The sequence below is a fragment of the Anguilla anguilla genome, chromosome 2 (assembly GCF_013347855.1).
Source record: "Anguilla anguilla isolate fAngAng1 chromosome 2, fAngAng1.pri, whole genome shotgun sequence".
Classification (NCBI taxonomy): domain Eukaryota; kingdom Metazoa; phylum Chordata; class Actinopteri; order Anguilliformes; family Anguillidae; genus Anguilla; species Anguilla anguilla.
Window position 1 is genome coordinate 8,288,700 of NC_049202.1, and position 13,030 is coordinate 8,301,729.

At 49.4% G+C, this 13,030-nt stretch overlaps 1 protein-coding gene across 1 annotated transcript in view; it reads right to left on the reverse strand.

Annotated features, from left to right (window-relative positions):
* Positions 1-13,030, reverse strand: part of LOC118221615 (inactive tyrosine-protein kinase 7-like) — a 94,660-nt gene that overhangs the window by 28,569 nt on the left and 53,061 nt on the right. The window contains exon 2 of the mRNA XM_035406842.1: positions 3,330-3,626. Within this exon, the coding sequence (XP_035262733.1) occupies positions 3,330-3,626 (297 nt within the window). The remainder of the gene's footprint in view (positions 1-3,329; positions 3,627-13,030) is intronic.

Consider the following 13,030-nt stretch of genomic DNA (forward strand, 5'->3'; position numbering starts at 1 on the left):
GGGGGGAGCAAATGTTTTGCAGAGGATTTCATCAGCCCACATACGTTTTGTACATACGCACGATCAAAGCAGATATGAATCGCTTACAGCAGGGAAACGTCACCTGGCAGCCGCGTTAATGTAATCGTCGAGTGGGCGATTTCAGATAAATATCAGCTGTTGCATTCCCCCCCTAGAAACACTGCTCCAAGTCACGCTCTTCGTTTTAAGGATTGGAGGAAGGGCTGGGGGATATGGGTGGACCAGGAAGGATGAGTTTGCATTAAAGACGGTTAAAGCCAGAGAGGAGGAGGGACCCTCAGGTCCTCAGGTTCGGCAGGGCAGGCGACCTTTCCACATTTCTGCCTAATTTTCAGAATGGGCCCGCTAGTTTTTTGGCTTTACTGCTGAAAACGCTCTCCAGCTATCAGAGATGATACCTGCAAGTCTGACACAAGATGAATCGGAAGCAGTATTTAAGGAAAGGAGCGCCCCTTTCCCCCCATGCATGAGTTCACAGACCGCTTCAGCCAGGACCCTCCCCTGCTGAAGCCACGTCATGGCAAGTCCAATAAAAACCAGACGACCCTGCAGCTCTTCACGAAAAGTGCCCTTTGCTAAGTTTTCAATCAATTTGTTTCATTGAACAAATGGGGCTAGGTCCATAGCTGTTAAAAAAAGGCACAACCAGGTTTCAGGTTATAGCACATAGCTGATGATGTCACCTGCAGTTCTGAAGCTGAGGGTCAGATGTATGAGTATCACTTGGGGGAGTATCCCTCTGCAAGGACTGATGGGAGTTGAAGTCTTTATTTTGAGGATTTGAAACTACAGCAAAAGTGACTTCAGACTTAATTCCCCATCAGCACCGGTGTGAAATTACCCTCGGTCACTTAAACTAACCGCAGGTCTCAAACCAGGAAGCCGCTCCATAAATCTCAGGCAGATGACGCCACAGATGCTCAAGACTAACCAGATACTCCGCTCCTTCCACGTTGCTTCACTAACACTTCACTAAGTCGCGGCAGCAGGCCCAAGCTGTCAAACCCAGCGCCCCTCATTAAGAGAAAACAAGCCCAGCATTCATGCCATCTGGCCCGTCTTCACACGGACCACAAAAACAGGCGTCTCCTTCAGCCAACTGCTCTCATTATCTGACACAGGCAACCACCCCCTGAAATTACCAGCAATTAATCTTGGCAGACGACATGAAGGTGAGCTTTGTCTTGCCATCTCCAAGGCTCCGAAAACGTTTACTCATTTCGCTTTTCTTCGAGGCTCCGTGCTGGTGAAATGCCACAGAGGGCTTGCAAGCTCGAGTCCGCTCAAGGTTCGAGCATCCTCGAACCTTGTTGCATTTCAGCGGCGTTTCTCCAAACTCTTTAACTGCCACAATAAATCAGCTTTAATCGCAGAACATGAGGCAGTTCTCTTTTAAAAGTACAGCCACAATGGTCTCCCCGGGGGGGAGGGGGTGGGGGTGACATTAAAACTACAGACGGCAAACTTAACGCAATGCTGCAGTTCGTACCCCGTCAATGGGAAATGCTATGGCATGTCATGAGCCAAACCACTAACTACTTCTGCACAGAGATCAAAGCAGCCATCTTGACTTGTGTGGTATACGAGCATACCAAAATTAATCACCGCACCCCTCCCCATAGCTTAAATAGGCTAAAATACTACATGTCTGCTTCAGAAAGGCTAAAATTAAAAATGGCTTCTGCACAATGAAAGCAATTTTAAAAGAAATGCATATGTTTTTACCAATTTTCAGAACAAAACCCCTATTTCATATGATATGGTACAATCTGGTTGGTAAAACGTTTGTTTGAAAATTCTGTCTCTGTAGGAGAAATCTGAAATCGTACCGTCAGCTAAAGAATTAAATTAGTTCCGATACATATTTTAAATGTACATGGAATGTTATTATGTTTTTTAATGTACAATTATGCATTGTACCCAGAATAATAATTAAAAGTACAATCCAATCCCATTTCCCAGAGCCTTTTTGATTTTCTGGCACGAAATGGAGACACGGTGGACCCACCATGCACCGCAGCAGAGTTCTGGTTCGGTACTGTAAGCTAACGGGCCCGCTGTCAGGCGTAAAGTAGGCCCCAGGAGCCTGTTGGCAAGCAGCGAAGCCTGGACACAAAGCCCGTTTAACGGGGCCCTACCTGGAGGGGCCTGCGCGGTAAAGACAAAACAAGGGGGCCAATTGTGCGCGGAGCGGGGAACATATTGAGTAGCGCTCGCTCTCGCCGCTCCAGAAAAACGAGGAGAAGTGGAGGCATTCAGAGAGGGAGAGATAAAAATCCCCAAGCCCCCGGGGCGCTCAGCAAGACTTAACGGGGGAGGGGGGGGGGGGGGGGGGGGAGCGTACAAAAGATCAGAAGAAGAAAACATCCCGAACTCCAGATAAACCGGCACCATGGCTAACGGGAGCTGAAACGTTCTTTTGACAAGACCGGGTAACTTTTTTTTTTAGCGCCATAATTAAGTTAGCAAAAGGCTTTTTAGAGAACGTACGAACAAAAAAATAATAACAACACGTTGTACGCTGGGAAATGGAGACACGATGACGCCACCTAGAGGGACAGATTAACTAACGCGCTCGTGTAAGCGATGTGACTCTTCTGTCCGCCTGTTTGCATTAGAAAAGAAAGACAAATGAAAGAAGGGGCGGGAGATTCGCAGGGAAGGAATGTTTGCCTTCAATGACAGAGCAGGAAAGGATGAAAAAGAAATCTGTTTTTCACAATGGTCCTCATGTACGTACTTATTCACTGCAGCAACAAGGCAATCTGTGTGTGCTGAGAGAAAGCCGGTGGGTGAACTTTTTCAGCACACTCTTACGGCACACGCCATGTGTAAAAGTTGCATGCAACCTCCCCCAATCTTCAGTCCATTTCTGTGTATTTGCTAAGCAAACTGTTTGTCAAAGCAGCCCATCTTCTTTGTTGCATTATAATAACTATGCAGACAATCTCCATGGATTTAGATTAACTGTGAACAGAAGCAATGCCCCACAACCCCCCTCCCCCCCTGGGATTCAAACCTATGAACTGTATAGGCCCTATATACCATGTTCCGTTGCTCTTGCCTATGGGTGGTGGGGGAATGCATTTGTAGGTGAAGCATTTTAAGTACACTGGGGGGGTTGTGTGAGTACAGAGAGTTGAGAGTGATTTTTTTTGGGGGGGGGGGGGGGGATAACTGCAGCATGCTGGAGACATGTGGGGTGAGTTGTGAGTCTGAGTAAAGGGTGAGTTTGGGGGTGCACTGGGGACACATTGGGGACGCAGGGTTAGTGCGATAAGGGGGTTCCCTGTACCACAGACACTCACATTTGATGTTGAAGGACGCGTTGCTCGACCGCTTCTCCTCCCCGGTGGCGGTGTCGATCGCCACGCACTGGAAGTTCCCGCCGTCCAGCCGGTGGTCCACGGCGGTGAACTTGAGGTTGCTGCCCTCCTGGAAGCGGCGCTCGGAGTCCGTCACGGGCTCGCCGTCGTACAGCCAGCTGTAGGCCACGCCCGCCGGGTCGCTGACCTCACAGCTCAGCATGGCGCTGCGCCCGTGCTGTGCATCCTGGGAACTGGGCTCCGTGGTGAAGTCCAAGGAGCCCGCTTGCGCGCAGACAACTGATGGAGGGAGGGGGAGAGGGGGGGGAAAAAAGGGAGAGAGAGAGAGAAAGAGAGAGAGGGGGAGAGGGAGAGAAAGAGAGAGAGGGGGAGAGGGAGAGAGAGAGGGAGAGGGGGAGAGGGAGAGAGAGAGAAAGAGGGAGTTAAAGTCATGCAACACGCTAGCATGGGTTCTCTCGATAGCAGAGATCATCACTTTTAACCAGACGTTGAATTTCCCTGCACAAACTCATGCCACATTTAGCACTACACCCTCAGATCCATTACACTGCTTACAGCACTACATCCCCCATCTCCCCCTTACATTTACTGTGGCACTTACCGTTATGCTGTAGGTTTGCATAATGACTCTGGTTATGAGTTATGACACCAGCGGCTCAGCGTCATTGCCGTCGTCAGCCTGACCTTTGCCGTGACACAGATTCAGACGTGGGTAAGAGCTACTCCGACATGACTAAATGTAAATCCGCAACCCACAGGAAACTCTTTTTTTTTTAGCTGAATTATCCACAGTAGGGTCTCCATAAATATTTACCGCATTTCATCTTTTTTTTTTTTCCATTTCACGGGATGAATAAATATGGATCCGAAATTTTTTTTTTTTAAACTGCCCTGGTTGTCCTTCAGTTGGTCTTCAGGCCAAACGTTCCTCAGCATGCGTTTATTTTATTTTAGCACCGTGTGGCGTTTGAGATGTTGAGACGAGGGGTCGACTTGGACCGGCTTCACACACCAGCTCTGGGCTTCATGAACAAGACAGGGAGGGGACGACAAATAGTGCCAAAAAATATATATCCCTCAATTGGACCAAAATAGAATCTATAAAAATCCACTCCAAAATGGTCTCAGAAAAGCTTATGTTGTGTGTGAGACATGCTGTAAATAATGAAATAGCTTTCTGTTGCCTACAGCACTACGCCCCCCCCACCACCCCCCTTTCATCCAAAGAGCACCTGGATCAACCCCGAAATACTCCCTGTAATATTGGTACATATTTGCTGCTGCTTTCATCACCACTGTGTTTGGCTTTAATGTGTTTACATCGCTGGGGTCAGGGGAGGTCGGCTGAGGCCTCAGCACCTGTGCCCCCCCCCCCCCCGCCGCCCCCCCCCTCACCAGACCTCATCAGAGGTAGAAGATAACGATGAGTCTTCATGGGGCGCCATATCTAATCTCATATCAAACGAGGAGCTGGGCCAGGTAGGGGGGGTTGGCTTTGCCACCCTAATTCCCCCGCCCAACCCCCCCACCCCCCCCGCCCGCACACCTGGCAACAGCTCCTTCACACCGTCCTTTGTCTCCTCAGTCCTCACAGCTGAGTGCAGATGCCCAGGTGAGCCTCAGACCGCACCTGCCATCACTCCCCCACCCCCGCACCCGACCCCCCCCCCCCCACCTCCTCAGAACTCTGCAGCGGCGGTACATTAGCGAGCTTAACTCCACCGCGCTGACTGATATTCCAGAGCTCCTGTCTCTTTCACCGCGCCCAAATCCTTCGCCAAAAAAAGAAAAAAAAAAAAAGAAAAGGCCTCCGGGAGCCGAGAGCAGAGAAAATAAAAACCTTTCAGCTTCGCCGGAGTCTACGGGCACTTCCGTCATCGCCAAAAAGCCACAGTCTCGTCACGTCCTGTCCTTTTTGTGTCAGAGCGAGTTCTCTTACGCCCCCTTCTGACAGGGGTAATCTTCGAGGAGCGGGGGGGCACCAAAGGAAGTCCGCCATGTGATGACAGAGCCGGCTTGGAAGAGACTCGGCCTTTTTGAAGCCAGGAATCTTAATGCATTCTTCATCCCACATTAATGGGGGGGGGTTCCGTATCCAAACACAGGAGAAACGCGCACATCATCATCATCATCAGAACGCGAGACTCACGCGCGCACCTCGCGCTCGCTAACGCCATAAAAGCAGACGTGTCCCGCGGGGACGACGGAGCCACTGACGGCCGCTTCGTCGCAGGACCGTCGCCTTTAGCCCTCGTGAGCGCTGCCCTGGACCAGAGAGAGCGCCGTGCGCCCAGCGTCTCATTCAACAGGCGGAATCCTGCTTGGGGGGCTTGTGGGTAAAATGCCTAGCATGGCAGAGCACGTAGCTTCAGGAAAACAGGCCAATAAGAAGAACATGAGAATGGAAGAATATGTAATGAGGAGAACAGGCCATTCAGCCAATTAAGCCTCAGCATTTACTGAAAGACAAAAGAAGCAAATGTACATTTAGTATTTCACCACTCATGATTTGGGGTGCTACAGAAATATTTGTCTTCGCACAACAAGAAGGCCACCAATCAGGGGTGTATATTCAATACTGTACAAGAGCCACAGCCTGCTCACAGCCCCTATCTTTACCATTGGGGTTTTAGGAAAAGTTGGACCCATGCGGCTCCTCTTCCCCCATTGGCTGAACTCCAGCATAGTGCTGGTTCCCAGCAGATGAATAGGTGATGTCATAAACTAATGAATAAAAAGGGGGAACCCCTCTCCTCATCATCAAGGGCCCCTCTGCAGCAGAACAGAGAAGAGAGGGAGCAAGGGCATGAGGGTACTGGAATCGGGGTCACCCTGAGAGCCAAAACAAAGCTGGTGCCCCCCCCCCCCCCCCCCCAAAAAAAAGCAGGTTCTTTTCAAAAACCTGTCCCACGCCTCCAGAGCAAGGCTGAGAGGAGAATGCCAGAAGGACAAGGACACTTAAAAATGACAAGAAAAAGCTACAGATGGACTGCAGACAAACAGATATAAACATACACAGACGCACAGACACAAACACGCAAATGGACAGACATGCAGACGAACAGACACAAACCTGCAAAGACACAGACGTAGACGTCAACAGACTTGTTCCGTCACAGCCTGGCTCAGACCCAGCTGAATACTTGGGGATATAATATCCCACTCTCTGCTGACTGGTAGATATCAACACCCAGCTCACTAAGCTCCATGTCTACAGCCTTTCCTGGACATAGCAGGCAGAGGGTAGCATCCACAGAAAAAGGCCTGCGATCCCAGTCGAAGAAGCAGATATCAAACGCAACAAATTTCAGCCCCCAAGGGCCACAGCGTCTGCTGGTTACGGGTTTATTTAAGACTGGCTACAGAGGCCACACACCTCGTTTCCCTGTTTCCTTGGCCTGAAGTGGCAGCTGATTGGAAAGAAACCACTAAAAAAGAACAGATGACACAGAGACCATCCAGGACTGGACTGGAGTTTGAGATCCCTGATCGAGATGCACACGGAGCAAACCCAAGAAATAAACCGATCTGAAAAACCAAACTGAAGATGGAGATGGTGAAAAGCATTTTTAAAAAGTCATATATAGCTATAGTTATTATATTTTATTTAAAAGCTGGGAGCTGTCTCTTTTGCGCTGGCCTCCTGACTGCTGAAGGCCTTGTTTCCCGCTCAAAGTCAGCATGTCATCCAGGCTGGGTGACACAAAGCATGCTGGGAAAAGAGTCAAGAGTGTGCGAGAGACAGGCGATAAAGCCTGGCGCCCCAGGGGGGAGGGAGGGAGAGACAGGCCCCCCCCCCCCACACACACACACATTCAATTAACATACGGAACCTGTGACTGATGGGAACACCATGTCATGCTAATAGGCTCTCCTTCCAGGGGATTTTTATCATTATTCTTCATTCTTCTTCTCCTCCAAATTACCATTCTGCTGAGATTGAGTAGACAGAGAGAGAGAGAGCGAGGGAGAGAGAGGGCGGGGAGAGAAAGATAACTACAGATAGAGAGGGGGGAGAGAAAAATGGAGATAGAGATAGAGACAGAAAGAGAGGGACAGATAAGAGAGAGAGGGGGAGTAGAGAAAGAGAGAGAGAAGGAGAGTGAGGGAGAGAAAGGAAGAAAAGGAGAAGGGGGAGGGAGAGAGAGGGCAAGAAAGAAGGAAAGGCGAAGGAGAAGCTCCTGAATAAGGACCTCCTCCTAGTGACAAAAGGTGGAACCCAGCATTAAGAGGATGTGACCCAGCATCAAAAGAACCCAACCCAACGACCCAACCCTTAGGTCAATTTGGGAGCGACAGACCAGGCCTTTTCCATTGTAGCCCAGCGCAAGGTGGCGGGATAGACACGGAATTCATCAGGAGAACACCCCGGCATTCCACCATTTCCGGTTCTCTCACCACACTTGCCCACAGCCAGACAAAAAGCCAGAGTATTTGAGAGAAATATCAATATTATACTTGAGCACAGGGCCCATTTCATCTGCACAGAGCACTTTCTCTTAAGTGCACGCAGATGTTTTGGCACAAATGGACACTTTAATCCAGCCATTAAATCTCTCCTCACCTCTGCTGTACTGGTGGCATAGACTCGTCCGGGAAGGAAGAGTGCTTCAAATTTTATCCGTTTTTTTTTTTAACCCAGGATCCTCTCTTAAAGTGACCCCCTGCTCTCATGCAGTGAATAGTGAATGGCTATACAAAGAAAATCAGAATTACATCTATTATATTTAGTTGAAATTTTAAAAGATGCACATTTGTTAAAACATCACCACAGACATCACCATGGTAATATCTGCAGATGGCCGACAGATTTCCAGGACCACAGAGGCTCCATATCCTAGCTTTTATATTTGCATTTGCAGTTATGGAGGATATCGAGAGACAGAGAGAGAAAGAGAGATAGAGAGAGAGAGAGCTTTTGATACAATATCACTATGTTCCATAAGATAGTACGATTGAGCTGGATTCATGAAGAGAACACCACCGTTTTTCTGTTAAATGGCAATCTCCTTCCTCCTCGTGCAACGGGTCACAACCAGAGCCAATCCATTCAGACACGCGATGTCAATCTAGACCAGTGATTCATGCATCGTGTCAAGGTGGAAATCAATTGCACTGTGGTGAGCGCGATCCAAGAACGGAAAAAAACCAAAATGCCTAGAGATGAATCACTTCCACACATCTTGAAAGCTAGCAATCCCCCCGTACGCTTAGCGCGCATTAGCGTGCAGCCCCGTGACATCAACAACAGCAACGCGCTCCTCTAATATCGATACGGTTGGAGCACATTCCCGGGATACCAATGCGGCTAATGCTTTTCTCTCACCCGGAGTGAACCGTGAAGCATTTTCCGCCCCACAAGTGGCGAGGTGTGACCCCAGCGACTCCACACAGGAGAACGATGGAAGGAAGGGGGGGGGGGGGGGGGGGGGGGGGGGGGGGGACAGTGTGCTTAATGAGGTGGATTTCATACCCGATTTGACTTAAGGAGTCGGTTTCAGCGTGTACTGTGAATTTGGGACGGGGGGGGGGGGTGGTGGGGGGGTGTTGAAGGGAGGTGTCAGCATTAAGCTACGGGTTTACTGATCATACTTGTAAGGTAAATCTTCCACTTCCAGCAGCTGCATGAATCCAAGACTCTCAAAGATCAATGTGGGGGCAATCCTGGATTTTGCAAGTGAACCCCGTCACTAGGAGTTTGGGACAGGAGATGGGTCCAAGGGGTTACCAGACAGGTAACAGGAGGGAACAGCTAACCAACCGACATTTAGGAACACTGTTCAATTAACATTAATCTAAGATTAAAATGTTACAGATTAGGAGGGCTTGAATACAACAATGTGGTCTTATTCCCAATTTCTTGCAGAAGACACAGTAGAGGACCAATCTGGTTTACATTAATCTCTAATACAGAAAAAACCTCAAATCGAAAGTCCTGCCAATGGTCTTCCAGGGGTCTGTTTGTACTATGATCAGAACCAGGATGGAAGAGGTCCAGTCATTGGTCCACAAATCCAGTCAAAGCAAAGCCAAGCTGAAAAACAATGTAGAAGTTCAGCTGTAGTCAGCACAAAAACACAGACCCATATGATTTATTTCATTTTATAAAAAATATTATCATTAAAACCAGCGTGCAATGACATGCTTCAGATTAACAGGAGAGGAAGTTGAAGACCCAACAGCCGTGCAACTCCTTTGGCGAAAGCCTGATGGGTGGAGAGAGAGATACAGAGAGAGAGAGAGACGGAGAGAGAGAGAGAGGCAGAGAGAGAGAGAAGGCAGATTTTACGCTCGCTGAGAAGACGAAGAGTCTCCAGTGCCCTCTAAATCTCAGGACTTCAGGAGAGACGCTCAGAGAAGAAAAATTCCAGAAAGAACCACATCCCAGACTCCCACAGACCGCGGTCCACAGGCTAAGGGTATTTACACAAGTCTTGTCACCAAGTTCCAACAGGAGCAGCTCGGACAGTCTCAGACCAGGGGGAGGCCAAAACATCAATCCTCAGCCAAACAGAGGCTCGAGTTTTCTGAGGCTTCTTATCAAGCCGGGCAAAGGAAAGGGAAGTTGTCTCCTTTCAAACGGTTGCGATAGCGCAGATAGCCGGTCCTGCTAACAAGCGGGAGGAAGTCTCTAATCAGCAGAAGCTGCCGTTTCACAGGCAAGGTCGTTTCCTCTGGGCTTTGTTGTTTAACTTTGCCGCTCGCGATTAAGAGCCGCTATCCCCTTTGTTCTGCTTTACGGCCGTTCTCACCTGCTTAATTGAGGGGCACCATATTCGTGTCTGGAGTGTGGAGGTCAATGAGACACGGTGGCGATGTTAACTAGAGAGGCAATGCTCGAAACTCAGCTCCTGAGGAAAAACTCCAGAAAGAATAAGAGTTTTAAAATGCATTTTACCCCACGATATCAAAATGTCGCTTCTTTCCAGTTCACAGGTCCCCCAGTTAACCGGCAAATTCATGTGCAGCTTGTCCAGGTAGACTGTGGGTCTCCGACTGACCAGAGGGGGATACTGGTGAGCTAATATCCTATTGCCTGTAACCCTCACAACCCTGACCAATGCTACAGCCTATTAAGTATCGCCCTATACAAGTGCTAGCCATGGCTGGTACTGGCAGCATCAGGACTCCATACCAGACTGGTGGCCACCCAGTGCATTAACAGGACAAGCCACCCAGCAGTCCCTAGGCAACAACAGCATTTTTAAATGAGACTTCTTCATCCCGTATCAGACGCAGAGTATCAGACAAGCTATCCTGACTCAGCTGAGGACCTGTGGAGTGAGGCATGCTGGGATGGCTTCGCAGATGCATAACGGTGAACGATTGCTTTTAAAAATGAGTAACTCACGGACTAAGCAAAAAGCGCCCACGGTCTCTAGGGGGGGGCATCGCGTCTAACGGATGTATGAGGTGGGAGGACTGATCATACTCAAACAAACCAGTGATATCACTGCCTTGCGCGTCTGTTGTGGTCGCCTTCGCCCCACGCGGCGACGACGTCTCCATCCTCATCCTCCCGCTGATTCAAAGCTTTAACACAGAACTCGGTCGTCACGGCGTCCGTTCCCACGAAACCGCGCCAAACTTGTTTACTCCAGGTTTGATGAGCCGAGAGCTTTCGGCGTCACGAACTGAGTGAGAACAATTCCAGGACAATGAGTAGCCGGTGAAGGGATGGGTGAAGAGTGTGTGTGTGTGTGTGTGTGTGTGTGTGTGATGGGGGGGGGGGTGATGGTATTTCAGGTCCTCTTCAGAGCAATTAACGCACAAAGGCTCATCTCGCTGCTCCCATCATTGAAATAACTCTTAGCTGTACCCTTCTCTGCTATCCGGTACACACTGAAAATACAACCACTACCTGAGGAGCCCCCCCCCGCCCCCATTATCTATTGCACCATTGCTGTCATGGCAACAGTCCCATGTCTCATTTCCTGCCACACTCTGTCTGATATCACACCCGCCCCCCCCCCCCACCATCCCCGCCCAGTCTGTCTGTACTCGACAGGCCTTGGGGGACAAGAGTGGCCCCTCTAATGCCCCCCCCCCCATCCTTTCCCATCAGATAAACAAATCTATTGTCACAAGCACACAAAAAATCCTCAAAAACAGGGGGACAGGACGGCTAAAATTCAGAGTAAAAAAATCTTGCCCCATAAACCCTGACACACTGAGGACCAGTCTGGCGTACTGAGGGCCTGACTGAAGCACCGAGAGCAGTCTCCCACACTCAGGACCAGTCTAGTACACTGAGGACCAGTCTGGCCTACTGAGGACCAGTCAGTCACTCACATACACAGCTCCCCGGCGAAAGCCATAAGCTACAGCACACGCTGTACCCTGCCCCGGCAGACTTGGCGTATGTTTCCAATTCCAAAACTTCCAAAGGCACAGGCCAGGGGGGTAAAAGCCTTCAATGGAAGAACGGTCTTGCGTCAGCCCCGTATTTAGAATCACGTCGTTAGCGGCTAACCGGGTTTTCGGCTAAAACGCGGCAGAGGTTTCGCCCGCCGTATTCCAGACGCCAAGCCCGCGGGTCAAATAAAGTGCGAGCGTATGAACGTGGAAAAAGCGATTCCCCCCATAATTCAGAGCCTCTGGGATCATCCTCCCCATCTAACCCCCCCCCCCCCCCAAGCTGACATCACTGATATATTTAACTGCACAGCCCTGGACTGAGGCAGTATATCTGAAGAGGATCTGAAGCACATCTGAAGCAAGTTATCTTCCTCTTACGCAAGTGCAGAACTTGGCTAACGGCGGCGGCTCTATCGGGTTGGCAGCTAAGCTAACACACCGCGCGCCAAGATCTTTCATAGAGATCTATATGAGCTATATATGAAACACACAAATAGGACTATATAAGCGTATATAAAACGACATTACGCAGTGGTGTGTTTCTCTCATGCCATTTAAACGTGAGTGTAATCGAAGTACCAGGGAAGCGCAGGTCAGATCCACCAGGTGTCTGGTACCTTTCAGAACAGTGTGTTCCCCCCACTTACGAGACACCTGAACATTTCTGTTCACCTGTACAGAGGTATGACACCCAATTCCCAGCATATCCAGTGTCTGGAAAGAACAGAATAATACATAAAGACTCCTACAAAGTTGCCCATTTTCTAGGAGACATTTTCTACGATTAAGTCACTCCTGCAAACAATACTGAGCGGAAAATCCTTCAATAAATGTTATCATTCACATAAAAGAGCTATCAGCAGACATTTGTGTAAACTACTAGACTTTGTGTAAACCAGTAAACTATGCCAAGGGTGATATGGACTATTCAGACACGTGATGACTCAACACTCTGTTTACACTGGATCTTAATGTTTTTTTTTTTTTTTTTTAAATTTTCCAGTTTGTTCACTATGCACTATGCGTGTAAGCTCACCGCGTGTAAACTTGGCTCCTAACATTCTGATCTGAGAGAGCGAGAGAGAGAGATGGGGAAAAAGGAAGTGAGAGAGAGAGGGAGGGGGGGAAGGAGGGACAGACAGAAAAGAGAAATGAAGCCCGTGCGATCGTGGCGCCCCTCTTCCCAAAGCGCTCCACAGTGGCGGGGCCCTAACATCCCCACATTAAGCAGATCTGACCCCCCCCCCCCCCCCCCGATCGGCGGCATTAGCGCAAGCGGGCAATTAGCGAGCGCGTCGCCTCGGGTTTCAGGAAGTGCGTGCCAC